The sequence below is a fragment of the Apodemus sylvaticus genome, chromosome 3 (assembly GCF_947179515.1).
Source record: "Apodemus sylvaticus chromosome 3, mApoSyl1.1, whole genome shotgun sequence".
Classification (NCBI taxonomy): domain Eukaryota; kingdom Metazoa; phylum Chordata; class Mammalia; order Rodentia; family Muridae; genus Apodemus; species Apodemus sylvaticus.
In genome coordinates this window covers 146773619-146798731 of record NC_067474.1, presented here as the reverse complement: position 1 = coordinate 146798731, position 25113 = coordinate 146773619, and the positions used below count along the sequence as shown (strand labels likewise).

The window sequence follows — 25113 nt, the reverse complement described above, 5'->3', positions numbered from 1 at the left end:
AGGGGGAGGGAGCTGAAGAGATGATTCAGCACCTAAAAGTACCTGTTACTTTTGCAGGGGACCTGGGGTCCCAAACACCCACATGACAGCTCACAATCATCTGGAGCTCCAGTTCCAGAGACTGACACCTTCCTGTGGCCCCCCTTGTACGCCAGGTACTCATGTGTTTCCCATACATTTATGCAGTCAAAGCATTTATACACATAAATAAATCTAAAAAAAAAAAGACTTGGAGGCAGCCTATGTCCAGATGTAGATGGCTACAGAAGATCACGGTGTGTACTTGTAAGACCCAAAACAGGTTCTCCTGAGCAAGATGGGGTACTCGACGCTGAGGAGGTGGGATACTCAGCTGTTCGATCCCAGGCCCTTCAGACGGAGGGGCCCAGGTGACAAACAAGACAAATAGCTATCCTGTCTGTGAGCATGGGTGGCCAGAGGGGCTAGAGTGGCTGCGAGCATTGGTCTGTTGGAGAGCGGTCACCTGCTGCCGCATGCCAGCTGTGCCTACTCTCTAGTGTGCGTGCAAGGAAATTACCGCTCAGATCAGAGAGGTTATAAAACCTGCTGAGACCATACAGTGCTAGATCTGGGCCTCGTCCAAGGTTGCCTCCCATTATCAAGGTTCTTAGAAGTTTCTAACTTTGCTTTCAAAGCAATTTTCTATCAGCTTTCTGTTCTGTGACAGAGTGGGTCTGCTACCCATTCCACAGATAGACCAACCAAGGCCCCAAGCTAGCCCTGCAGGGGAGGTTTGCTTTAGTGTCTGGGTAAGTCTGGTATATACAGTACGGTTGGGCCCAACCACAGAGTCCACAAAACTGGCCCTGGGTTCTCTGGCAGCTGCCGTGGGCGCACCCAGTGCACCCTGGGGAGCTGCAGTCCAGGCCCGGTTTTGCACCAGGCCCAGCTGAGGTGTCTCCTCCTCCTCCACCTCCACCTCCTCAGGGCTGGGGCAGCAGCTGCTGGGCAAGTCAGCTTTAGTCTCCCTGCTTTCCTAGTCTCTGAACCGCCTTCCTGCAGAGCTGGAGTTGACTGTGAAGTTGTCGAACTTACTGGACCCTTCCAGGTAACACACCCAGTGGTCTAAGGGACAGGCATTGCCACCTGGTGTCCTGGTACCTCAGGAGTTTGGGCGGAGGGGGAGGGGAAGGGGTGCGAGCAAGATTATGACTCTGGCCTGGCTAGGTAGAAAGAGAGAAACTTTCTATCACTAAAGGGTCTCTGTCCCACGGTGTTGGTATAGGGCAGGGAACACCTGATGCTTAATCTGCCTCTAAAAGAGATAGAACTTAAGGAACCCGGGCCTTGTATAGGCCCACAGCCCAGACCAAGCAGACCTGTAAGACAAAGCCAGGCACAGTTTTACCAAATGTCCTCCACCTTCACTCATATACACATCTGGTGGTCCCTGGGGTACTAAAGTAAACACCACAAGCCAGCCTGGGCTGGCCGACCACACAGGAAGAAATGCACACGCCCACACGGCACTGTCTCCTAGAAAGTCTCTGCCCACACCAGCAACGCCCCTGTAAGCCACTGTAGTATCATAAAGCAACATAGTTCTCAGGTACAGATGCTATACTTTGCCCTGGCCTGCAGACATGTCACAGGACACAATAGGACACCGCGATGCTCATACACCCCGCCACAGAAAAGTCCCAAGCTGGCTTGATACCAGCACCTCAAAGACAGTAGTTCTGAGAGTCCCTGTCAGTATACAGGCATCCAGCCCAGGGCTATGAAGGTGGAGATGCAGAACCCCCCCCACCCCCCTGGAGGGAATGCTGGGTAGGAGAGGAGGCGGTGTCCTTGCTAGCTAAGCTTGAATACTGACTCAGCTGGGAGGAGACAGAGGCTGGAGACAGGCACAAGCCAGGACCTGCCCCTGAACTGCCCTGCTTCCCATCCAACCCCAGCTGGAGGCTTGGCATACTAGGGGGTGGGAAAGAGGGAGACTGCCCGGTGGGCCCAGACCAGGGCCACTACTGAGTGCTAGTCCCTTGCCACGTCCACATGCCCCTCGGCTGGCAATGTTTTCCTTCCGGAGTGGCGTGGTGCTTGGGCATGAGTTGTTTTGCCAGCTGAGGCTTCTAGCCAAGTTTGGAGGTTGTGGAGCCCTGGGGTCAGAGCTGAGGGGCTCAGAAGTTCCTCTAAGAAGGCAGGGCTGATGGCGGGGAATCTCAGGCAGGCGGCCTCAGTGGAACTGGGTGCTGTGGGAGTTGGGGGGAGGAAGTTGGGGTGAGGGTTGGGGAGGAGGTTGCCTCAGACAGGAAGGCCAGATGGGCCAGGGCAGGGTGGAGAGAGGCAAGGGCAGAGGCAGGCTGGGTAGGGGATAAACATGCGTGGTGGAGAAGACTGCACATGCATCCACATGTTTATGCAGGTATAGTTTTGCATTTCATTAAGACTCAGGTAACGTTGTGTGCAAAATATCAGCTTTGAGGGGAGTAAACTGTCCTTAGTTTCTCACAATATGCAGCAGGCTAGACAGGTAGTGTGTGAGGAGAGCCAGAGAGGTCTGTGGATATGCAGGGACTTAGTCTTGCATGTGAGTGCATGCTTGTCTTTGAGTGGGCATACTGTGTGCAGGTTTTAGAGCTGTGTGCACAGCTCTTAGGCATAGGTCTCTGGGTATGTGTGCACAGTCCCTTCTGTGTGTGTGTATGTGTGTGTGTGTGTGTGTGTGTGTGACACACACAGTTCCTTCATGGGGATGTGTGTGTCTTTGTCCAGGTATCTGGACTGTGTGAGGAACAGTGGGTACCTGTGTCAGTGTGTACTGTCTTGCAATACTCTGAAATTCATCCTTAGGAGCATGTGCATGTGTACATTTCTTAGAGTGCATTCTTACACGCCCCCTCACCTTGGCCTGGCCTTCCTGTGATTGGCTTCTATCACTCCTGTCTATGCTCGGGAGACAACTAGCAGCTGGCTTCAGGATGTGCTGTGCAGCTGAGACACACTGATCGGCCCTTGGTTTATCCACAGGAAGCTACCTATGCCCAGCTGGGGCACAACCCCAGCTGATGCCCCAGAGAGGCCACCTATCTCAGGAGAGCCTTTGGGCCTTGCCCTCCCTCCCCATGGCGCACGGACTGGGATCTGAAGCTGAGGGATTGCTGGACCTCAGCTTCCTGACAGAGGAGGAGCAGGAGGCCATCTCTGACGTCCTCAAACGAGATGCTCGCCTGCGCCAGTTGGAGGAAGGGCGGGTCAGGTGAGACACAACAGCCATCAGCCAGAAGGAAGGGCTTGGGGTCCTGGGATGCTGATGGCTGGGTCTGAGTGGTTCTTGGTCTCCATTGACTTCAGCCAGCTCTGAGCTCAGCATTTCTCTCCAACCTGTGACAGGTCCCTCGCTAGCCAAGGGTTTTTCTACCCTGGCCACCACCTGGGGACAGGACACTTTGGTGGATAGATACTGTATGTCCTTAGTACCTACCTACCCTTCTGGACCCTACCTCAGCCCTTAGAACCTAGTGTCAAAGCCTTTAAGTGTGTCCATAGATCACCCTGATTGAACTGTCAACTCTCCAGCTCATCCTTTTCCCTATAAGCCCCTCCCCAGATATATACACAAACCTGCTATGGCCATGGGCGTGTCTCCTAATCCCTGAACACTTTTGACTTCCAAGCTTAAGATGTTTCTTTGATTTGTTTGTTTGTTTGTTTTTGTTTTTCTTTTTTGAGACAGGGTTTCTTTGTATACCCTTGGCTGTCCTGGAACTCACTCTGTAAACCAGGCTGGCCTCGAACTCAGAAATCTGCCTGCCTCTGCCTCCCAAGTGCTGGGATTACAGGCGTGTGCCGCCACTGCCCAGCACTTAAGATGTTTCTTCTCCCTAGAGGAGCAGAAGCAGCAGAGGACCTCAAGAGTGTCAGGCAGTGTCTGGGGACAGCTGTGTCACCTTGGGCAGCTACTGTGACCATGAACCTCCCCTTTCTCTACTGAAACATGAACTAAGGGGGAAGGAGATGGTTCCGTGGGTAAATGCTTACTGCATAGGCTTGAGAAATGGAGTTCAGATCCTCAGAACCCACAGAAATGCCAGGGGAGCGGTGGCCTGCCCATCGTCCCAGCACTTCGATGGTGAGTGGGTCGCTGGGACAAGCTGGCTAGCTAGACTCACAGAAGCCCTGAGCTCGGGGTTCAAGTGAGAGACCTTGCCTCAGTATGGAAAGAGAAAGATTCAGTCTCTGACCTCCACCTGCATGTGACTACATACATGGGAACATACATGCACACATCCCACACATACATGACATGTAATGTGCAAAATAAACTATCAGGCATGGCTCACGATAACCACTTGATGACTAGCGGTTACTATGCCTCTCAACCTGCAGAATCCCAATTTATCCTTTAAGAAATGATTCATGTGTCAGCGCCTCTGGGGAGCCTTCCTGGATTCATTCCCACAGAACTCTTACGTCCATCACTGACCTTGTCCATTCTGGATCCTGTCACCTGGACCCTGTCTCCTGGATCCTGTCTCCTTAGTAGCCTGAGTGGGTCCAAGACAAGGGTCAAGTGTGATTTGCTCTTGAGTCCCTGGTCCCCAGTCCAGAGCAGGTGCCAGGGATGTTAGTCGGGTGAGTGGTGACAACTGTGTCCTCTACTGTCATCTAGCAAGCTCCGGGCCTCACTGGCGGACCCCTGGCAGCTGAAGATCCTGACAGGAGACTGGTTCCAAGAAGCACGGTCCCAGCGACACCACCACGCCCATTTTGGTTCCGACCTTGTCCGGGCTTCTATCCGAAGGAAGAAGAGCTCTAAGGGTGAGTGGGGACCCTAAGGCAGGGAGGGAGAGCCCAGAAGCCAAGGGTGCAGACCGTAAATGGGCAGGACTGGGTTGGAATCCTGGCTGCCCAGCACTGAATGTCTGAGTGGCCCTGCCTGCCCCGTCTGCGGGCTCTAGGAGGTGGAGGGCATCCATCGTGAGGGTCATGGCCAGTATGGGGCTTCCTGAGGACGCAGGCTCACAGAATCTCTCACCTGAGCCCAGGGGACCAGGCTCTGGGGAGTGATGGTGAAGCAGAGGCTGCAGGGGAAGACGCCATTGAAGAAGAGCTGGAGTCCAGGTGAGGGGACAGCACATGGAGGGGAGGGGGATGGGCAGCCTCCCAGTCCTGAAAGCTCTCGCTCCCTCCTTCCAGGGTCTCCACAGAGGTGGCTGCTCCAGAGAGGCACACAGAGACCCAAGTGAGTACGCAGAGACTGAGGTAATAGCAAGAACACCGTGGTTCCAAATAGGGGTGACTGTGCCAGGGAGGGAACCCCACTACAGGGGTCAGGAGACCTGGACAAGTTGCTTCTGTCTCTGGGCTTTACTAACTTCTTCTTCTTCTTCTTCTTCTTCTTCTTCTTCTTCTTCTTCTTCTTCTTCTTCTTCTTCTTCTTCTTCTTCTTCTTTTTTTAAAGATTTATTTATTTATTATATGTAAGTACACCGTAGCTGTCTTCAGACACCACAGCAGAAGACATCAGATCTCATTACAGATGGTTGTGAGCCATCGTGTGGTTGCTGGGATTTGAACTCAGGACCTTCGGAAGAGCAGTCAGTGCTCTTAACTGCTGAGCCATTTCTCCAGCCCCTTTACCAACTTCTTGACCAACCTGTGGCCTGCACCTAGCTGGAATTTGCAATTCTCTTAAGAATAAGGATGTAGGGGCTGGAGAGCTGGCTCAACGGTTAAGAAGTCCTGAGTTCAATTCCCAGCAACCACATGGTGGCTCTCAACCATCTGTAATGGGATCTGATGCCCTCTTCTGGTGTGTCTGTACTTACATAAAACAAATAAATCTAAACAAACAAACAAACAACAACAACAACCAAAACCCCAAAGAATAAGGATACGAGCCGGAGGTGGTGGCGCGTGCCTTTAATCCCAGCACTTGGGAGACAGAGATAGGTGGGTCTCTGTGGTTTGAGGCCAGCCTCCAATTTTTAACAACTCCAGAGTTTCAGAAAGCCAGGGCTACCCAGGGAAACCCTGCCTCGAAAAAGCAAACACGAAGGCTGTAGCTCAGTTGATAGAGTGCTTGCTTAAGACGCAGGCACTCTAGGTTTGATCCCCAGTATCACATAAACCCCGGCATGGTGGTGAACGCCTTCGATCCTGGCACTCAGGAGGTAGAAACTGGAGGATCAGGAACTGAAGGTCCTCCTCGACCACACTGGGGTGAAGCAAGTTTACTAAAAAAAAAAAAAAAAAAAAAAAAATGGGGTTGGGCCGAATCGGGTGAGGCCAGAGACTCAGATGTTGGGGGCCCTACCACCTGAACCTAGGAGTCAGGCAGGCACAGCAGGAGAGACAGGCCTTGGGATGCCAGAGTGTGAAGTACAGGCTTGACTGGTCCTGCAGCTGGAAGCTAGCCCTGCCCTGAGGGCAGCCCTACCCTTACCGTGGGAGGTAAGCAGGCTGGAGTCTTTGACCTCTGACCCCAGCATAACCTTTGATCCCTTTCTCACTAACCCCCACTATGACCTCTATCCTCTGCTTTCTTCTTCAGGAGCCCGATTTCTCCTCACCATGTGTACCCTCAAAGGCTTCCGGTCAGGAGGAGGAGCCTCAGGACCGGGAAGGTGAGGAGGCAGGTGTGCTGGGAGTACACGTGGTTGAAGGGATCAGAGGCCATTTTTAAAGACCCCAACCATCATGTGTACCTTCCTTTTATTCCTGGGCCCCCGACTTAGCCTCCAGGGACAACTCTAAGCCACCTCTGCGGCCTGAAGCTGACAAGTGACTTAAGAGTTGTGAACAGCCAGGCAGTAGTGGCGCACGCCTTTAACCCCAGCACTTGGGAGGCAGAGGCAGGCAGATTTCTGAGTTTGAGGCCAGCCTGGTCTACAGAGTGAGTTCCAGGACAGCTGGAGCTGCACAGAGAAACCCTGTCGAAAAACAAACAAACAAACAACAACAACAACAAAGTAAAGAGTAGTAAACAAGTCCCTCCAGGAGAGGGGCTCTTTCAGCAGCTTGTATCCCTCTCCAGCCCCTGGCCAAGGGGGTGTGCAGGTGGCAGAGGCGGACCCAGAGCTGGATCCTGGGCAGGAGGCGGAGCAGGAGTCCCGGCCAACTCCAGCCCAGGTAGGCGGCAGTAGCCAGCGGCTGGTCTCAAGATCGGGAACGGATTCTAGACTGTACCTGCCCTGGGGATGGGAACCGTCAGTGAACAACCTCCCCCCCACCCCCAACTCCCCCCTCCCCCCGCACGGTCCAGGGAAGGAGAAGGCTCCCCTGTCGCTTCTCCCCTCTCCAGACCAAGACGACCTCCAAGATCGTGGAGAATGGAGAAGAGGCCCCGGGGCTCGGCCCCTCTCTTGACCGCATGCTAAGCAGCAGCTCCTCTGTGTCCAGCCTCAATTCCTCTACGGTGAAGGACGAGGGAGGGGCTGGGTGGGGCGGGGCAAATCCCACGGTGGGAAACTTCCCTGTGGGGGGGGGACCCTGACCTCCACCCGCCCCCCCCCACAGCTGAGCGGCAGCCTGATGAGCCTATCGGGGGAGGCGGAGGCGGGCACAGTGCAGGTGCGGGGTTCCGTGCTCTTCTCCCTGCGCTACGAGCCTGGCACCGCTGAGCTGCGAGTACAGGTGATCCAGTGCCAGGGCCTGGCCGCTGCCCGGCGTCGCCGCTCCGATCCGTGAGTGCCTACCTCACCGGTGGGCTGCAGGGGGCCTGAGGGAGGGGGCTCCACCACCCAGCCTACCACCTAACTGCCTTGGCCTCGGTTTTCTCTTCTTCAAAATGGGCGCAACAATGTCATTGGGAGGCGTCTTAAATTGGATGCTTGTTAATTAACACCAGGCCTCCACATGGGGCGCTGCGTTCTGGATGACTAGGGGAGACCCCAGAGCTGGACAAAGCCCTGGAAGGGCTCCTCCTTACCTCCAGTCTTCGTGTCCCTTGCCCAGCTACGTGAAAAGCTACCTCCTCCCGGATAAGCAGAGCAAGCGCAAGACGTCGGTGAAGAAACGGAATCTGAACCCGATCTTCAACGAGACTCTGCGGGTGAGGCGTCGAGGGTTTTGTCATCCCTGCCAAGGGACAGGGTACCATTCTCGGTAGGGGGAGTGGCAGGGGCTGCCGGGATACTTAATTTTCCTGATGGTCCCAGGGGAGTAATGACAAGAACAGCTAGTGGTTAGCGCAGTCCAAAGCCTGGCCATTTGTGCTCGGAGGTGATAGTGAGACCCCAGGTAACCTTGAATCAGGATTCCATCCTGGAAAGGAGTCCGGGGAGACCATCTCCAGTCAACAGGTGAGCCACAGCGACTCCAGGGCGCGCCTCTGAAACTCACCTCCTGTCCCCAGCACTCTGTCCAGCAAGCTGACCTCCCAGGCCGTGTGCTGAGCCTGTCCGTGTGGCACCGCGAAAGTCTGGGTCGCAACATCTTTCTGGGAGAGGTTGAAGTGCCACTAGACACGTGGAACTGGGACTCTGAGGCTACCTGGCTCCCCCTTCAGCCTCGGGTAAGGGTTGGTGTGCAGCCACGGATATTCCTTCTTTATCCCACAGGCCCATTGGACCAAACACCCGCAGACCCGTTTTACAGAGCCTCACTTGGCCTCATACTGTTACCTTTAGGCTGGGCTTGCCAGCCAGGGCGCCTCTTCCTGGGGAGTGTGGCCATTGGACTCCTCAGTAGAGGCCCTGTCCCCAACACCCTTCTCACACTTAATCCAGTTTCTCTACTGACACACCCACTCCCTGCCTTTACAGGTTCCTCCCTCTCCAGATGAGCTTCCCAGCCGTGGACTGCTGTCTCTGTCCCTCAAATACGTCCCTGCTGGCTCAGAGGGTAAGTGACTGCAAAGAGAGAGGGGTTATGCTGGCCTGGCCCTGGGAGGTGGGAGACCTGTTCTGTGAGGTGGTGGTCTGAACTGGAGTGTCCCCACAGGAGGAGGACAGCCTCTGAGTGGGGAGTTACACTTCTGGGTAAAGGAAGCTCAGGACCTTGTACCACTGCGGCCAGGATCCCTGGATACTTACATTCAATGGTGAGAGGCGGCCTAAGATGTCAGTCCTTTCTTCTCTCCAGCTCTGACCAACCTGTCCCCACAGCCAAGATCAGCCAGCCTAAGTGGGACAGAGGTGATCAGCCAGGCAGAGGGTTGGAGTTGGGGGCTGGGGTTGGACATCAGTCAGTAGACTGCTTAGCATGCAAGAGGCTCTGGGTTGATCCCTGATGACCTATGTAAACTAGGACTGGAGGCAAGGGGATCAGTTCAAGGTATTAATGGTTACATGGGATACACAAGATCCCTGTTCTCAAAATGAACCTTTAGGTTAGAGGCATGGTGGCGTGCACTTTTAATCCCAGCACTGGGGAGGCAGTCCCCAGTCTCTGAGTTCCAGGTCAGTCACAGCTACATAGTGAGACCTTGTGTTACAACAACAAAATTGGAGTCAGGGGAGCTAAGGGGCTATATCTAGTTAGGGTTTGTGTTACTTTGATGAAATACCATGAGCAAAAAAGCAGGCTGGGAGCCGGGCGGTGGTGGCGCACGCCTGTAATCCCAGCACTCTGGGAGGCAGAGGCAGGTGGATTTCTGAGTTCGAGGACACCCTGGTCTACAGAGTGAGTTCCAGGACAGCCAGGGCTATACAGAGAAACCCTATCTCAAAAAAAAAAAAAACAAAAAAACAAAATCCACCGGGCGGTGGTGGCGCACGCCTATAATCCAATCAATCCCAGCACTCTGGGAGGCAGAAGCAGGTGGATTTCTGAGTTCGAGGCCAATCTGGTCTACAGAGTGAGTTCCAGGATGGCCAGGGCTACACAGAGAAACCCTGTCTTGAAAAAAACCAAATAAAAAAAATCCAATTAAAAAAAAAAAAAAAGCAGGTTGGGGAAGAGAGGGTTATACACTTCCATACTGTAGTCCAGTGCTGAAGGAAGCCAGGGTGGGAACTCAAACAGGGCAGGAACCTGGAGGCAGGAGTTGATGCAGAGGCCATGGAGGGGTGCTGCTGACTGGCTTGCTCCTCATGGGTTGGTCTTCAAGGCTTGCTTAGTCTCTCTTATAGAATCCAAGGTTACCAGCCCAGGGGTAGCCCCACTCACAATGGAGTGCACCATCTCTCAGCAGTTGGTGGATAAGAAAATGCCCTATAGGCTTGCCCACAACATGACCTTATGGGGGCCTTTGCTTAGTTGGGATTCCCTCCTCTCAGATGACTCTAGCTCAGTGGTTCTCAACCTGTGGGTGGCAAATGTCAGAAGTTTGCAGTACAGTTCGCAACAGTAGCAAAATGAGAGTTACAAAGTAGCGATGAAATAATTTCATGGCTTGGGTCGCCACAGCGTGAGGGGCTGTGTTAAAGGACGCCAGCATTAGGGAGGCTGAGAACCACTGCTCACGTGTGTGTCAAGTTGACACAGAATTAACCAGCACGGGCTGCATTCTGAGAGGCTCTGCACACACTGTGATGTGAAGGCCACAGGGATCCGTCTTTGGGACTCTTGGAAGGACAAGCTGTGGAGCTTGGCTCTGAACTTGTGATTCAGTGCTTGGTGATTGGAGTTGTCTTTTAACATGCTGGGGACTGACGGTAATGCTTCAAGCATCCTAAGCATTAAAAAAAAAGAAAAGAAAAGAAAAGTTCTACCACTGAGCTACACTCCAGCCCCGTGGTTTTCAAAGAAAGTTTTACAGAACCGCTAAACGTGTTTCTGGGTATTTCAGGTGTTACCTCACCCTCCAGGAGTGAAACAGAGTAGACCGCTCTGATTTTTGAGCTCCTGTTCTGTCTTCCTTTCTGTTACTCTATATCAGAGTAATAGTCTTTTATTCTGCAGTATGGTTGAGGCTTTGGAAACTCAAAGGGGTGGGCAGGGAATACTGAAGGCTATTGGGCCAGAAGATAGCAGAATTGCATTTCAGAGACTTCTCTCTGGGATCCTGTGAACAGTTAGCTGTCTAAGAAAAGACTGGTGTCCAGAGAAACCCTGTCTCAAAACAAACAAACAAACAAACAAACAAAGAAAGAAAAGGTTGGTGTATAGGTCCCAGAACACAGAGGGCTAGAGACCAGATCTCAGGTCGGAGCCAGGCACTGCGCATTTGTGAAAGGACAGGCCATGCTGCCTGGCTGGCTCAGGTGGGGAGTGTCAGGGGTGGACTGCCTGAGAATGGCCTTCCTTTATCGCCCTGTCACAGCTCAGTGCTGCCTGATGACAGTCGGGCCAGCCGCCAGCGCACAAGAGTGGTTCGAAGAAGTCTCAGCCCCGTGTTCAACCACACCATGGTGTATGACGGCTTTGGGCCTGCTGACCTACGCCAGGCCTGTGCTGAGCTCTCCCTGTGGGACCATGGGGCCCTGGCCAGTCGCCAGCTGGGGGGCACACGGCTCAGCCTTGGTACCGGTGAGCAGAGGGGAGCAAAGCTCGGAGGCATGGGATGATTGGGACCAGAAAGTTGTTCGCAGGGCCCTGAGGTCTCCAAGGTAACAGCATCCTCCACTCTGGCTCCGTCTCCAGGCAGCAGCTATGGGCTCCAGGTGCCCTGGATGGATTCCACACCCGAGGAGAAGCAGCTGTGGCAGACACTCCTGGAGCGGCCCTGTGAGTGGGTGGATGGCCTTCTGCCCCTCAGGACCAACCTGGTCCCCAGGGCATAGCCTTGTCGAACCCCTCTGTGGACTCCCACCTAAAGCACGTTCATGGCCGGAATCAATAAAGTCTGTTTACAGAGCCACTGCCTGCTCAACTGGTATGAAGTCTGCGTGGTGAGGCATTAGCTTGAAAGAACCCAGGAAATGCAAAGGGGTCACCCAGGCATGGGGACCTCAAGGGGCTCCTCCTTGGACCCTCCCCACCCCCACAGACACCCTCTGAAGTTGCCAAGACAATGATGGTAGCAAGTGGTGTGTTTAATAGTCTGTGATTGCATGTAGTGACCGTCCTCTGGGTGCATCCACCCAAAAGTTAGCTCCACCCACTGGGGTTGCCCCTGGTCCCTGCGGGTGCTCCTAGGTTCTAGGACAGGTGTGTCAAAAGCTGATTGTGTCTTCTCTGTTCATCCATCCGTGTCTGTGTCCTTTGATGTCATCACTCAGTGTCCCGAGGTCCAGGGGTGACTGATGTGGCTCCTGCTCGCTGTGCCAAGATGGCTCTCCAGATGCGGCATACCATCCCCCCCCTGGGGACATCAGGGATCAATGTGATGCAGTCAGAGAGCTGCCCCTGCTCTCTATGCACACTATGCACACAGGAGAACTTGTTCCCCTGTGGTTTTCAGGGAAGGGATCAAGGCAGGGGGTGGTCGGATAGTGCTAGCAGGTGCTACGTGCCTCATCCCTGGAAGGCCCAAGAGGTACCTGATTCTAGTGTAGACTAGATCATCTTGAGTGGCACAGGTGAGCAGGGTCTGAAGGGTGAAGCTATGGCTCAGGAGCTGGTTATGAACCAAGAACCACAGAAAACAGGGAAAGATCAAGTTGCACAGAAATACAACTAGAAACTCAGGTTTTTGTTTCTAGCAGAAGTCTCAGGCAGGCGGCCCCTTTGCGGCCTGAGTTTCCCTCATCCCATAATGAGAGGCAGATACTAAGGGCTCTTCCAGTATTGAGCATCACTGCAACAGTGAGAAAATCTGAATCGCTGGAAGACAGAGGAGCTGCCTTTGGTTGGTGGGGGGAAGACAGTTCCCACTTGCTCACCGTTTGGATAGTAGCTGGGTCTACACTCAGTTCCTGGAGCCACTGCACCAGGTTCTGGTCCTTTGGGAGAGAGGCTGTCAAAAAGACAATGGTGAGGAAGGCCTAGGTGTTCTCTGCCGGCCTTACCTCACCATTTCCCAGTCGAGTGTGCTCACCTGGGGTCTCTGAAGCCAGGGCATACGTCCCGGTCTCTGCCTGCACCCGATGCAGGGCCTGTTGTACCAGGGCCTGGCACTCACGTTCCTTCTCGGCCAAAATGTCCCGAAGCCTGTGGGAAGGTAGGGGGGTGACAGAATGGAAGGGCTTGCGGGTTGAAGCCTCTGCAGCTTATCCGGGTGATTCCAAGAGGCTTCACCTGTCAGTCTCGGCTCGCAGAAGGCCCAGCTGCACCATCAGCGATGGGGGTCCCTGCTCTGGTGGGGGCTGGCTCTGCAGCGCCTGGCTCTCCTGCGGTTTCTCCTGGGACTCCCCTTTACTCCTCTCCTCTGACCTCGGCGAGGCCGCTTTCTTCTCCGCCTCTACCAATTCGAGTAGATTGAGCTCAAGGTGGGCCTGGCGCCCATTTAGGACCCCAAGACAGCCAGGGTGAGGGGAGGGCCGCTAACTACTCAATTTTATGTTCGCCACGCCCCCAGGGCCACACCTACTCACCCCCAACCCGCCCGCCCGGCTGGATCCAGCCCCCCCGCCCCCCCGCCCCCCCCTCCCCGCCTACCCGCGTCCAGCACTGTCAGCGCCGCCCGGACTGCACGGCTGAGCAGCGAGTCCAACACGAACATCCAGTGTGGGCGGATCTGGCGTCTGCGGAGGATCTGCTTCACCTGGGAAGGGAAGAAAGGCGCGGTTGAGACAGATGAATCTCAAACAGAGGTGGGGCTTGAGTTGCAAAGCCTTAGAAAGTCCGCTGCTGTCTAAAAGAGGTGGGCGGACTTGGGGTCAAGGGTGGGACAGGGAAGCCAGGACTGGACATGCGTCTTCCTGGAAGTCATAGAATCCTGGTACATCAAGATCTTGCTCACGACCTATTATTGCACAGCCCTAACTTCGAGGGAGCTTCCTCACCGCGTCTGGAAAGGCGAAGAGCGGCCCCTTCAAAAGCGCAGGGCTCAGGCTCTGGGACCGCAGCTGAGTTTGCAGGGCACGCAGCTCCTGGGCCAGCTGCCGGCGGTTAGGGGTGTGGATTTGCGCCCCGAGGCACCGGAGCAGAAGTTCCACGTGATTCCTGCTGAGTCGAGAATCCTAAAAAGAGGGGGCGTCCGTGGATGTTCGCATCCACAGTCAAAAGAGATGCTCGCCCGTGGACCATAAATGCTTATCCCAACTCGACCACCAGGGGGCGCTGGGGCGGGCCGCCCACCTGTTCCTGTTCCAGGAGAGTCTGTGCTAGCGTGGGCACCTCCTGTTCCAGCACCGCAGCCAGCATGGCCCGGCGCTTGCTCTCCTGGTGCAGCAGACTGAGGCCTGAAGTCTCTTCTGGGGACGCGGGTTCCTCGGCAGCGGGCTCCTCGGGCACACTAGGCACAATGAAGGACATCAGATGGAGGGTGGACAGCACCATGCAGCCACCTCTGCTGCAGGATTTGAATCTTGGATCTTTTATGCCTACTTCGCGGGGATAATAGAAATTAAGCCCATCTGGGAGTTGGCAGAGTGAATGCCACAGGCATCAGGGAGAGAGAAGTTGGAAGGAGATACCGTCCCTGTAAGCGGTCAGGGTGTTTGCGACCCAGGGAGGCTTTTTTCTGAAGGAAATGAATACAAAGGCAAAACTAGATAAAGAGAACCCACTACGGGATCCTAGGGACTTACCGGAGCTGACTGGTGTCCCCATAACTAAGGCAGCGCTTTGGGGGGCTGGGTGGGTGCTGAGAGGGTTCCTGGGGCCTTGGAAATGTCTGAGACTGTGTGGCTGAGTCAGCTGAAGGCCTGGCAGCACTGGACGGGGCGCCTGAGGGAGGAACAAGCTGTTGGTCTGCTCGGCGGCCCCTCTGCCCGTCACCAGGGCGCCTCCCTCCTCCCTCATAGCACCTGAGGGCCGGGGAGTATGCCGTGGAGAGCCAGGGCTGCGGCTCCTCTTCCCCGGCTGAAGGAAGGGGTCTCCCAGCAGCTCTTGGGCACTGGCTCGGAGGCGGGGATCTGGCTCAAAAGTTCGGAGGAGGAAGGCTTGGGCCTCAGCTGACAGGGAACTGGGCACTGGTGGATGTACCTTGTACATGCCCACCTGTGGAGGCGGGGCAGATGGGATAAGGCTTCCATCAGATCAGATGCGCTCAAAGCCCCATCTGGCTCCGCCCACCCTCCGTAGGCCACACCCCAGAGAGACTCGCCTGAAACATAGCAGCCTGCGGGCTCCCTAGTTCATGGAAGGGCGGTCGACCTGTGGCCATCTCGATTACAGTGCAGCCCAGAGACCAGATGTCAGCTGCCTTCCCATACCCTCGTGGACCCTGGTCGATGATTTCTGGGGCCATATACTGCAGAGTCCCTAGACCACAAACAGGAACAAGAATGCCAGTGAAGGCTTCCATGTCTCCATCATCCGCTGGCTACCTGCACCCATGGGAGCCTATCACCTCAAATAGTGGTCATCACACTCCTCTTTTTTTTTTGGATTTGGTTTTTTCGAGACAGGGTTTTTCTGTATAGCTCTGGCTGTCCTGGAACTCACTCTGTAGACCAGGCTGGCCTCGAACTCAGAAATCCGCCTGCCTCTGCCTCCCAGAGTGCTGGGATTACAGGTGTGCGCCATCACTGCCTGGCTCACACTCCTCTCTTGAGTGTCTTTGTTCACCTAGGCCCCGACACCTGCCAAGCTTCCGTCCTTCATGCTAGACTGCATGCGTTTCATCCATCAGCCACAGGAGGGTTCCTGCTTGTACCTAACATCACGGCGTCCTCCCTTCAAATTCTGCCAGCCCATTTCACACCCCCAACACACACCGCCTTACATTCATTTTAGACGCCGAGCTTGTTAGCCAACCTTGGAGTCTAGATTTTATCAGCTGGTCCTGGGTCTAGTCACATGTCTCCCGCCAGATTCCATTAAAACTGTAACTCTCTGCCTTCCCAAAAAAAAAACTCCATTCCCCAGAAGTCTCCAAGAGCTTGACAGCCCACCCCACCCCACCCCCCGTTACCTGTGAAAGTCTCTGTGCACGGCGTGATGCCTGCCAACCGCTTGGAGGTGCCAAAGTCAGAAATCTTAAGCAGCCCGCTGAAGGTGTTGATCAGTACGTTGTCGCCCTGATTGAAGAGGACACTGGAATGGGGTACTGCTATAAACCGGACCCCCCCAATCCTGGAACCCCAAAATTTCCTGAGATTGCATCCTGAGCCTGAGTGTCTTCTCCCTACCGACCCAGTATAGGAGCTTGTATGTGATCTTCCACAGGCATGGCTTTTTCCCCGCCTTTTAGGGACCTCTTTGACAGGCCCCCCACCCTCTGCAAAGGTGTGCTCTCTCCTGCCATTACTGCCAGTTTCAGTCTGGCACTGTGTCTCCACAGACCTGGACCAGCCACAGGGCTGACCTTGATGTCTCGGTGAACGATGCGGTTGTCATGGAGGTAGCTGAGTCCTTGCAGGATCTGACGTGTGTAGAAGCTAATAGTACTCTCGTTGTCCTTTAGGGGTCCCCACACTGACCTAAGCAAGGAGGACAGGCTGCCTGGGCAGAGACAACCGAGTTTATAATTGATGTCCACTTACTCGCCCCACATCCCTCTGATCAAGGCCCAAACACGCCCCATTCCCACGACCCAGACTTCCATCACCCAGTGCACCCTGTCAGCTAATTCTAGGCGACACACACCCACGCTAGAGTTCCTTTCCCCTCAGGGTTTGCCACCCCTGTCTGGCTCCATTCCCACGCCCCACACCTCAGGTTTCACTCCCCTCCCACGCAAGGCTGGTACCTCCGGGCACTTCTTCCATGAAGATCTTGAGGTAGCCGCCCTGACTGGCTGAGCCCAGATAGCGCACTATATTCTTGTGACGAAGTCGTTTGTGAAGAGCAATCTCTTCGTGCAGAGGCTGAGAGAATCTGGGAGTGTCGCGGAGAGAGCAGTGGGCAGATGTGAGCAGAGAGAACCTCCTACAGTCCTGGACCACGAGATCATGCCTCCAGATTCAACACCCTGCCTCCAGACCTCCCTCCCTCCCTCTCTCTCTCTCTCTCTCTCTCTCTCTCTCTCTCTCTCTCTCTCTCTGATTTGGTTTTTTCGAGACAGGGTTTCTCTGTATAGCCCTGGCTGTCCTGGAACTCACTCTGTAGACCAGGCTGGCCTCGAACTCAGAAATCCACCTGCCTCTGCCTCCCAGAGTACTGGGGTTACAGGTGTGTGCCGCCACCGCCCGGCCTACAGACCTCTCTTATCTACTGTAAGGGCGACCACCCCAAGTCCAGCCACTAAACAGCTCTTTCCATGCCCACGTTTCCTCAACTCTCTCTCTCTCTCTCTCTCTCTCTCTCTCTCTCAACCTGTTCACATCCACCCTCCCGAGCCCCCAGACCTTTGCAAACCAACACACCCCACCTGCTATCTCTCTCTGGGATCTCCTTGATGGCGATTCGTACCCTCGTGTGCCTGTCACGACCAGCATACACCACCCCATACGTGCCTCTGCCCAGCACCAGCCGCTCACCGGTCTCCGAGTATTCATAATCAAACTGTGGGACACAGAGCACCCAGTTCAGCAGGGCCCTTCACCCCTCACTTTCCTGCAACCCCCATTTCCGCAGCCTCACCTCCAGCACCTCCCTTGTGCCTTCCGCCTCCTCAGTGGGACCGGAGGAATCTGGATTCATCACCAGGACCTGAATTAGGCCACAGAACCTGAAGAGGTGGAAACAGCTGGGAAGGGCGATCTGGCCGGGAAGCATCCCCCACCCCCTCCCGAGAGCACCAGGTCCATTTCATCCCTTCAGTCTCTCCCTCAGTCCCCTGGGCATGCCAGCCCCAACTCAGAAAGGCCGAGCACACCATTGGCAGCGCTCTACACTGGGGAAGCACAACTGGACGTCCTGGGCCGGAGGAAGGGCGTAGAGGAAGCAGCAGCGTTGGTCCAGCTTGGAGGCGCTAAGGATGGAGAGAGGCCGATGAATGTCAGGCTGGGTGGCACAGGGGCTTGCCAGAGCTCCCGCCTCTCACCTGATCCCACAGATGGAGGTGACCGGGAAGGTCCAGCTGGAAGGATCCTCCTGTGAGAAGAAAGGTTAGGGGGATGTGGAGGTGCTGGGTCTAGAGTGGATAGGAGAAAGAAATTCGAACCAGTGAGGAGGGGGGGTCTCGCAGCTCACCTGAGTCTCTGGCTCCAGCAAGCTTAGGGTCACTGCACTCATGGGGTCGGTACCCTCAATCTCAAGCCTGGCAGGCAGTAGGACCTTGTTTATCTCCAGCACCAGCACCTGTAAGCAGTAGGGAAAAGGAATCTGTCATAATGTGCCTAGTCCTGGGTCCCTGGGTCCCTGGGTGCCCCTGCCCTCACCAGGCACTGGTCCTCCTGAGGAGAGGCCTTCTTCAAAGGCTGACAGGATTGGAGCAGGAAGTGGAGCCAGAAGTGAGCTCGCAGCAGGGGTCCTCCTGAGGGTTCTGGTGTGGGTCTGAAGTGCTGGTACAGTAAGAAGGTCTCCATCACTGACACCAAGTACCTAAATGCGCACACAGTCTTGGCCTCAGCTCAGCCTAGGCCCCAGCTGGTGCCACCAGCTGCATGTATGTAGTCAGGATATGGGAATCGGGTCCCATAAGCAGAGCGGATCATGGGCCTTGGGTATCGTAGTGGTGTCAAGGTATTGGGCTCATGGCTGGGGGCGGGGTGCCAACGGGCATGGGTGCAGGGTTGAAGAAGGGGCCACCTACCATATGGGGGCGTTGAGCTTGTACAGTTGTTCTGCAGCCAGTGCCACCCGGATGGGGTCGCTGGCAAGAATCTGGGCTCCCAGGTAGAATCCCACGTCCCAGTAATACTGCATCTTCTCCACGCAGCCTTTGCGGGCTAGCAGGCAGCCAAGCTTCATGCCTGGGGGAGGGCGGCAGGGGTTCAATTGAGTGTAGGGGCCGGAGTGGATCCCACTATAGCCCGCACGCACGCACGCACGCACACACGCACAGGAGTGTGGGCATGAATGTAGATCGGGGCCAAAATGTAGGTGTGTCAAGATCTTGTCCGTAAGAGCCTAGCACAGAGGAGAGCCAGGGCACAACAGATGTGGAATTAAGTGTGACAACCAGAAGTGTGGGCTTGGGAAGGGAGGCACTCACGGCTCCCAAGGCCTCAGACCTCAGGCGCAGATCAGTCACAAAGCCCACGAGTCAGCGCTTCTTCCCGCCCAGGGCTCTTTCCTTGCCCTCTCCGGAAGTCCCTCTGGACCTCGTGCTGGGTGCCGCGGGCAAACGGCTGGCCTTACCTATCAGCCGGAGCTCCTTAGAGTCTTCAAAATGGTGCCCGGCCGCAATAAGCAGCACCGCTGCGTTGATGCCTGAGTGTAGGCTGGGCTCCACATCAAATGCCTTGCGGTACCTAGAGTCACGTCAGGCATACAGGGCTGAAGGGATGCCCGCAGCCACGCCCCTCATCCCCATCACTAAGCCCTCTACACGGGATTTACCAGTGATAGGCCTGCTCCAGGTGCCCAGCATTTTGGAAACCAGAGCTGAAGAACATGTCCTTGTAGATACGACCACACATGCAGTACAGATCCGGGGCCACGCGACCCTCGTACCTCAGCAGTGGCAGCAGGACAGCCAGGGCTTTCTCTCGGTCCCCAGGCCTGTTCCTCCTAAGGCAGAGGAATGGGCACTGAAGTCCTGTCTGCTGGCTCTGACCCACCCAGTCCTGGGAGTCAATAGATCATAAACAGAAGGGACCCTTCTGGGGGCTTACTGAGCCTCTAATGTCACTAACCCCCAGGAGCCTTGATCTCTCGAGTTAGTGTCTCCAGGTGGAAGGGATTTCTAGTTGCAAACAACTCTAAGGAGTAGCGACCTTGAACGGCTGTGACCCTATCAAGGGGATACCACCTCCTCTGTCCCTACCATGCATCATTAGCCCAGACCAACAGGAACCTTGTGACATTAGGACCCAGGGTCGCAAATTCCCTGAGGAGCCGTTAGTTATTCCAGATTGCAATGTTCTTGCTCCACAGGGGCCTCCTGTGACTCTGACTGAAGCGATGTCCCACCACCCACCTGTTGAGGGCAAAGGTGTAGTGAAAGCAGACGTTGTGCTGTTCCGCCACATCACAGGTGGGCAAAGCCTGCAGCGTCTCCACCAGCTCAATGATGGCCGAGTAGTCCTGTGTGAGGGAACAGGCATCAGCTCGGTGAGCCCTGACGTGGAGGGAAAATCTTTTTTTTTTTAAATTCTGAGACAGGGTAGGCCAGCTGTCCTGGAACTCACTCTGAAGACCAGGCTGGCCTCGAGCTCACAGAGATCCACCTGCTTCTGCCTCCAGAGTGCTGGGATTTAAGACCTGTGCAACTACTCTCAATTTGAAGGAAAATTCTACTGCCCACAAGCCGAAGACTTTGCGTACCTCCCTCCGGCCAAGCAGATTCACAGACCACACCTTCTTGGAGAACCCACTGTGCACCTCACACTGTGGTGAGGTTTCTAACTTCACCAGTGCCCTGTGGGCAATGACGACATCAGCCCTCAAAAATCAGGAAACGTGGGCTGAGGAGAAAACTGGCAGCAGTTAAGAGCTGGCTGCTCTCCCAGAGGACTGCAGCTCGGGGCCTGAACCCACAACAGGAAGCTCACAGCCTCTTTAACTCCAGCCCCAAAGGATGCAACACTCCCTCCTGCCCTCCACAGGTAACTGCATACACAATGTACAAACCCCAACTCAGACACACATACATACACACAATTAAAAAATAAAATACGCCGGGCCGTGGTGTCGCACGCCTATAATCCCAGCACTCTGGGAGGCAGAGGCAGGGGCAGGTGGATTTTTGAGTTCGAGGCCAGCCTGGTCTACAGAGTGAGTTCCAGGATAGCCAGAGCTACACAGAGAAACCTTGTCTCGAAAAAACCAAATCCAAAATAAATAAATAAATAAATAAATAAATAAATAAATAAATAAATAAAATACATCTAAAACAAAGAAACAATAAAGTCAGGTATAGTGGCACATGCCTTTAGTCCAGCACTCAGAAGGCAGAAACAGGTGAATATGTTAGCCAGCCTAGTGTACACACTGAGTTCCAGGCCAGCCAGGAATGCACAGTGAGGCTATGTTTTAAAAATATTGCTACTACTACTACTACTACTACTACTGATGATGATGATGATGATGATAGGGCTGGAGAGATGGCTCAGAAGTTAAGAGCACTGACTGCTCTTCCAGAGGTCCTGAGTTCAATTCCCAGCAACCACATGGTGGCTCACAACCATCTGTAATGAGATCTGATGTCCTTTTCTGGTGCATCTGAAGAGAGCGACATTGTACTCACATACATAAAATAAAAATAAATCTTAAGCCAGGCAATGGTGGCGCACGCCTTTAATCCCAGCATTTGGGAGTCAGAGGGAGGCAGATTTCTGAGTTCGAGGCCAGCATGGTCTACATAGTGAGTTTCAGGACAGTCAGGGCCACACAGAGAAACCCTGTCTTGAAAAACCAAAAACCAAACAACAAAAAACTTAAAATAATGATAACGGTGGTAGTAGTAGTAGTAATAGTAGTAAATAAGAAAATGGAGGCTCAGATATTTACTTACAGCCACCAGCCAGGCTCACCCAGGAGCTGAACTTGTATTTGTGTGACAACCAATGCCTCTCTTACAATGATCTCTCTTGAGTTTACACACAGGATCCCTGAAGCCCAGGCTGGCCTCAGACTTGCTTGTAAACAGGATGACCTCAAACTCCTGCCCTTCCTGATGCAACCACTTGAGTGCTGGAGTTATATTTTATGCCATGGCCTCTCGGAACACCACCCACCTGGACGTCCCGGTATGACAGCAGCAGATTCATGATGATGTCAGGGCTCAACAGCTCGACGCTGTCCAGCCTCCTCTGCAGGCGAGCCAGCTCCTGCCTCAGCTGCTGTCCACTGAACCGCTCCCGAGCCTGCCGGATATCCTGACGAATGGTCTCCCGGAAATAGCCACTGATACCGAAGACCAGGAGGGAGAGAGAGAGAGAGAGAGAGAGAGAGAGAGAGAGAGAGAGAGAGAGAGAGAGAGAGAGAGAGAGATGAGCCTGTTCCTCAGTCCCAGGAAACTTTACCTTCATCATTACCTCTACCTGGGACCCCCTCACTGTGAGCCCCATTACCAAGAGTCCGTGGGTGTGGCCTCCAACAGACGGACAAGCCGGCCCACCAGGGGAGTGAGGAGGGCCTCGGTGCCCGCCCCAGCCTGTACTAGCCCATCGGCTATGCCCCTCAGGAGGCCTGCATCGCCACATAAGACCCGTCCAGTGGCTGTCACCACATAAGGAATCAGTGTGTAGCTGCCAACACAATCCTGGTGGGAAGAAGGCAGCAGTTAGTGGAGGTCACACACGGGTCAGCAGAAAGAAGCTTGAGAGAGTGGACATTAGTACTGCTGAAGACAGGAATAGCAGAAAAGAGCCACATGTCACAAGAGGAGGCTACATGGAACAGAGAGGGCCACACTGATGTCAGAGACAAATGAGGAGGCTGGAAAGGTTAGTGGAGGTCAGAGGTCATAACATTGGCGTGAGGGGTAGATTCTGCTCACCGAGTTCTTCTGGAAAACATCCTCCTGCAGGAGGCAGACAATCAGATACTGGCATTCTGGGAAGGCCTTACCCCAACCCTGCAGCTGTCTGCCCCTAACCCCCCAGCCACCTGGCCACTTACACGAAGGGCCTGCAGGTCAGGGAGCTCGGCCTGGGAGCAGAGGAGCACGTTGTTGGTCATGCTGAAGCTCTCTCGCACACCGAGGTGGTAGAACAGGGAGGGCTGGGCCAGGGAACTGCTCACCTCCAGCACCACGACATCTGCGGACGGACGGACAGAAGTACAGTACAGGCCTGAGCTGCAAGGCACAGCTGGAGGCAGGAACCCAGAGATGCACGCTGCCTCCGGCGCCTGGCCCACCCCACGCCAAATTCGGTACTGCTCTAGAGAGCTTCCTGATGCATTCACAATACTCTTATTGGTGGTGTGACAGGAGATGCCCAAGGACCCTCAGATCCTCATCCCACTGAGAGTCTGGAAGTCCCAGGAAGGAGATAAATGGGGGATGGAATGGGGCTGCTCCCACTGGCACTTCCAGGTTATGCGGGAGACATGCACTTTGCAAACACAAGTCCGATGCTCTGCTCTGCTCTCTCTCTCTTCCTTTTTTCTTTCTTTCTTTCTTTCTTTCTTTCTTTCTTTCTTTCTTTCTTTCTTTCCTTCCTTCTTTCTTTCTTTTTTGGTTTTTCGAGACAGGGTTTCTCTGTGTAGCCCTGGCTGTCCTGGAACTCACTCTGTAGACCAGGCTGGCCTTGAACTGAGAAATCTGCCTGCCTCTGCCTCCCAAGTGCTGGGATTACAGGTGTGCGCCACCACCGCCTGTATCTCATTTATATGCATGTGTGTGTTGGTGTGAGTGTATGACAGAAGGCGGCATCAGGATCCTCTGGAGATAAAGTTACAGGTGGTTGTGGGCACCCCAGGTGCATGCTGGGGACCTCCGGTCCTCAGGAAGAGCAGCAACTGCTCTTAACCTCAGTGCCATCTCTCTCCAGTCTTGAAGCCGGGGTCTTGAGGATGATCTGCACCATCGTGTGTGGAGACAATGCTGTGCTTTTATGCGTGTTTGTGTAGCTTACTGTATCCAGCCATCTTTTAAGTGACAATGTTCGCAAGGGAGTGACTGTATGAGTCAACGCGGGTGAATCCACTTTATCTGTGGTCTGATCGAGTCAGCCTTCATTTTTAAGCTACAATTTAACAGATGTCCAGGATACACGGCTCTCTGACTCTGGGATAAACAAATAGGGAAGAGGTGGAGCATCTGGGTAGGTGGGAAAGAGAGGAATAGTCATCTTCTGACCTGGCCCCTGGACTCCTTGTCTCTCCTCTAGCCCCACCCTTGCCCCACCCATTTTGATTCCTAGTCTCCAAATACAATCCCACTCTGCTATAATCCAGGCCCGAAGGGTTGCCTCAGCGCTTCCTTTCCTGCCCCTTTAGCCCCATGTGGGAGGTAGTAATGATAGGGCTTTTCAACCCCAACCCTGTAGATATGGCCCCCTGCCATAGACCCGAACTTCCGTCTCAGGCCTGATTCACCCTCAAAAGCCCAATGTGAGATCATCCTGAAAAATGAGTTCTCCGGCTTGCTTACGCAGAGAACCGCAGACCTGCCCCTGCATCAGCCCCGCCCCCTCAGCCCCGCTCCTCCCCAGCCCAGCCCCTAGAGTTCGCCTGCCCCGCCCCACCTGCTTGACACCACACTTACAGAAAGATACTAAAACTCCGGCTCAGATGCCAGGCCTGGATCCCCAAACCCAGCCTCAAGCCCCACCACATCCACAATCCACTAAATGTCCCTGTTGTTACTGCCCCGTCTCAAGTCCGGCTTACGGTAAACTCCGTAGACCTGATACCCACGCCCGCCTCGTCAGGGGTCTTCAAGCCCCGCCCCTTGTCCCGCCCGGGCTTAAGCCCCGCCCCGAGGCGCTCACCCGCGTTGTAGAAGGAGTCCAGCGCAGCGGTGTCGCCTAGCGCCAGCGTCGCAAAGGGCAGGCTGCGCAGCTGCGGGGGTGGCCGCGTGCCCTGGAGCTGAGCGCAGGCCTCGCGCAGGCATCGCAGCGGCAGTGGCTCTGCCTCGGTTCCCGAGCCTGGCTCCACCCCGGCCCCGGACTCCCGGGTCAGCACGTAGACCACACTGAGAGGCCGGCTCCGCGCGCAGCCCCGACCCGCGACCGCAGGAGACGAGCGGCCCCGGCTCAGCGCCTCCGCCAGCGGGTCCTGCCAGCAGCTGCCCGCCCGCTCTAGAACCCCGGCCCCGGGACATGGCCCTGCCATGCGGGGGCGCTCAAGCGCGGGGCGCCGGGCGCGGGGGACCCGGGACAGGGCACGACGCTGAAGGTGTGGATCCAGCCGGGATCCGGAGATGGGCTGGACGTCCTGTTCCCGAAATCTTAAGTCCAGAGACAAATCTTTGCTTAATCTTTTACCGTCCTTACAGATCTGCAATCCAGGACTGGGTTCTGGGAAGCTAGGGTACCGAGTAATCCTCGACTCACAGGTCACGGAAGGATCCTGGGAACTCAACCGGCAGCGTGCTACACCCAGACTTCTCAAGGGAGCGCTGGCAGTCACTCTGTCCTGCCCTCACTTGTAGGCTGGGCCCAGCCCTTTCCCGACTGGGAAAGGCTCCACCCTCGGCCCTGGGGCAATGAAGCTCCCCAGTGGCTCTCCCTCCCTCCACTCCGGCTAGAACCTCTGACACTGTCCACTTCCGGAACAGCC

At 55.0% G+C, this 25113-nt stretch overlaps 2 protein-coding genes across 3 annotated transcripts; one reads left to right on the top strand and one right to left on the bottom strand.

The window, feature by feature from the left end:
- Positions 1–934: 934 nt before the first annotated feature.
- Positions 935–11707, top strand: Sytl1 (synaptotagmin like 1). Of its 2 annotated transcripts, none has more exons than XM_052177623.1 (15): positions 935–1069; positions 2992–3220; positions 4634–4782; positions 5010–5085; positions 5161–5206; positions 6518–6590; positions 7001–7095; positions 7268–7381; positions 7483–7649; positions 7921–8017; positions 8321–8479; positions 8730–8808; positions 8908–9007; positions 11171–11376; positions 11491–11707. In XM_052177623.1, the coding sequence occupies exons 2-15, from the start codon at positions 3030–3032 to the stop codon at positions 11628–11630; spliced, it is 1692 nt and encodes a 563-aa protein (XP_052033583.1). In that variant the 5' UTR covers positions 935–1069; positions 2992–3029; the 3' UTR covers positions 11631–11707. The 2 variants fall into 2 exon arrangements, with proteins under 2 accessions (XP_052033583.1, XP_052033582.1); XM_052177622.1 differs by lacking the exon at positions 935–1069 and adding an exon at positions 2293–2386.
- Positions 11708–11861: 154 nt separating this feature from the next.
- Positions 11862–25041, bottom strand: Map3k6 (mitogen-activated protein kinase kinase kinase 6). The gene is made up of 29 exons (XM_052177621.1): positions 24324–25041; positions 22507–22646; positions 22385–22408; positions 21957–22147; positions 21621–21789; positions 19862–19968; positions 19282–19452; positions 19081–19193; positions 18533–18692; positions 18159–18321; positions 17971–18078; positions 17822–17871; positions 17654–17749; positions 17419–17506; positions 17207–17340; positions 16586–16713; positions 16202–16338; positions 15809–15914; positions 14999–15156; positions 14700–14892; positions 14481–14619; positions 14029–14185; positions 13734–13910; positions 13387–13492; positions 13027–13189; positions 12827–12939; positions 12672–12745; positions 12330–12406; positions 11862–12151 (listed from the first exon to the last, which is right to left on the bottom strand). The coding sequence occupies exons 1-29, from the start codon at positions 24664–24666 to the stop codon at positions 12061–12063; spliced, it is 3876 nt and encodes a 1291-aa protein (XP_052033581.1). The 5' UTR covers positions 24667–25041; the 3' UTR covers positions 11862–12060.
- Positions 25042–25113: the final 72 nt, after the last annotated feature.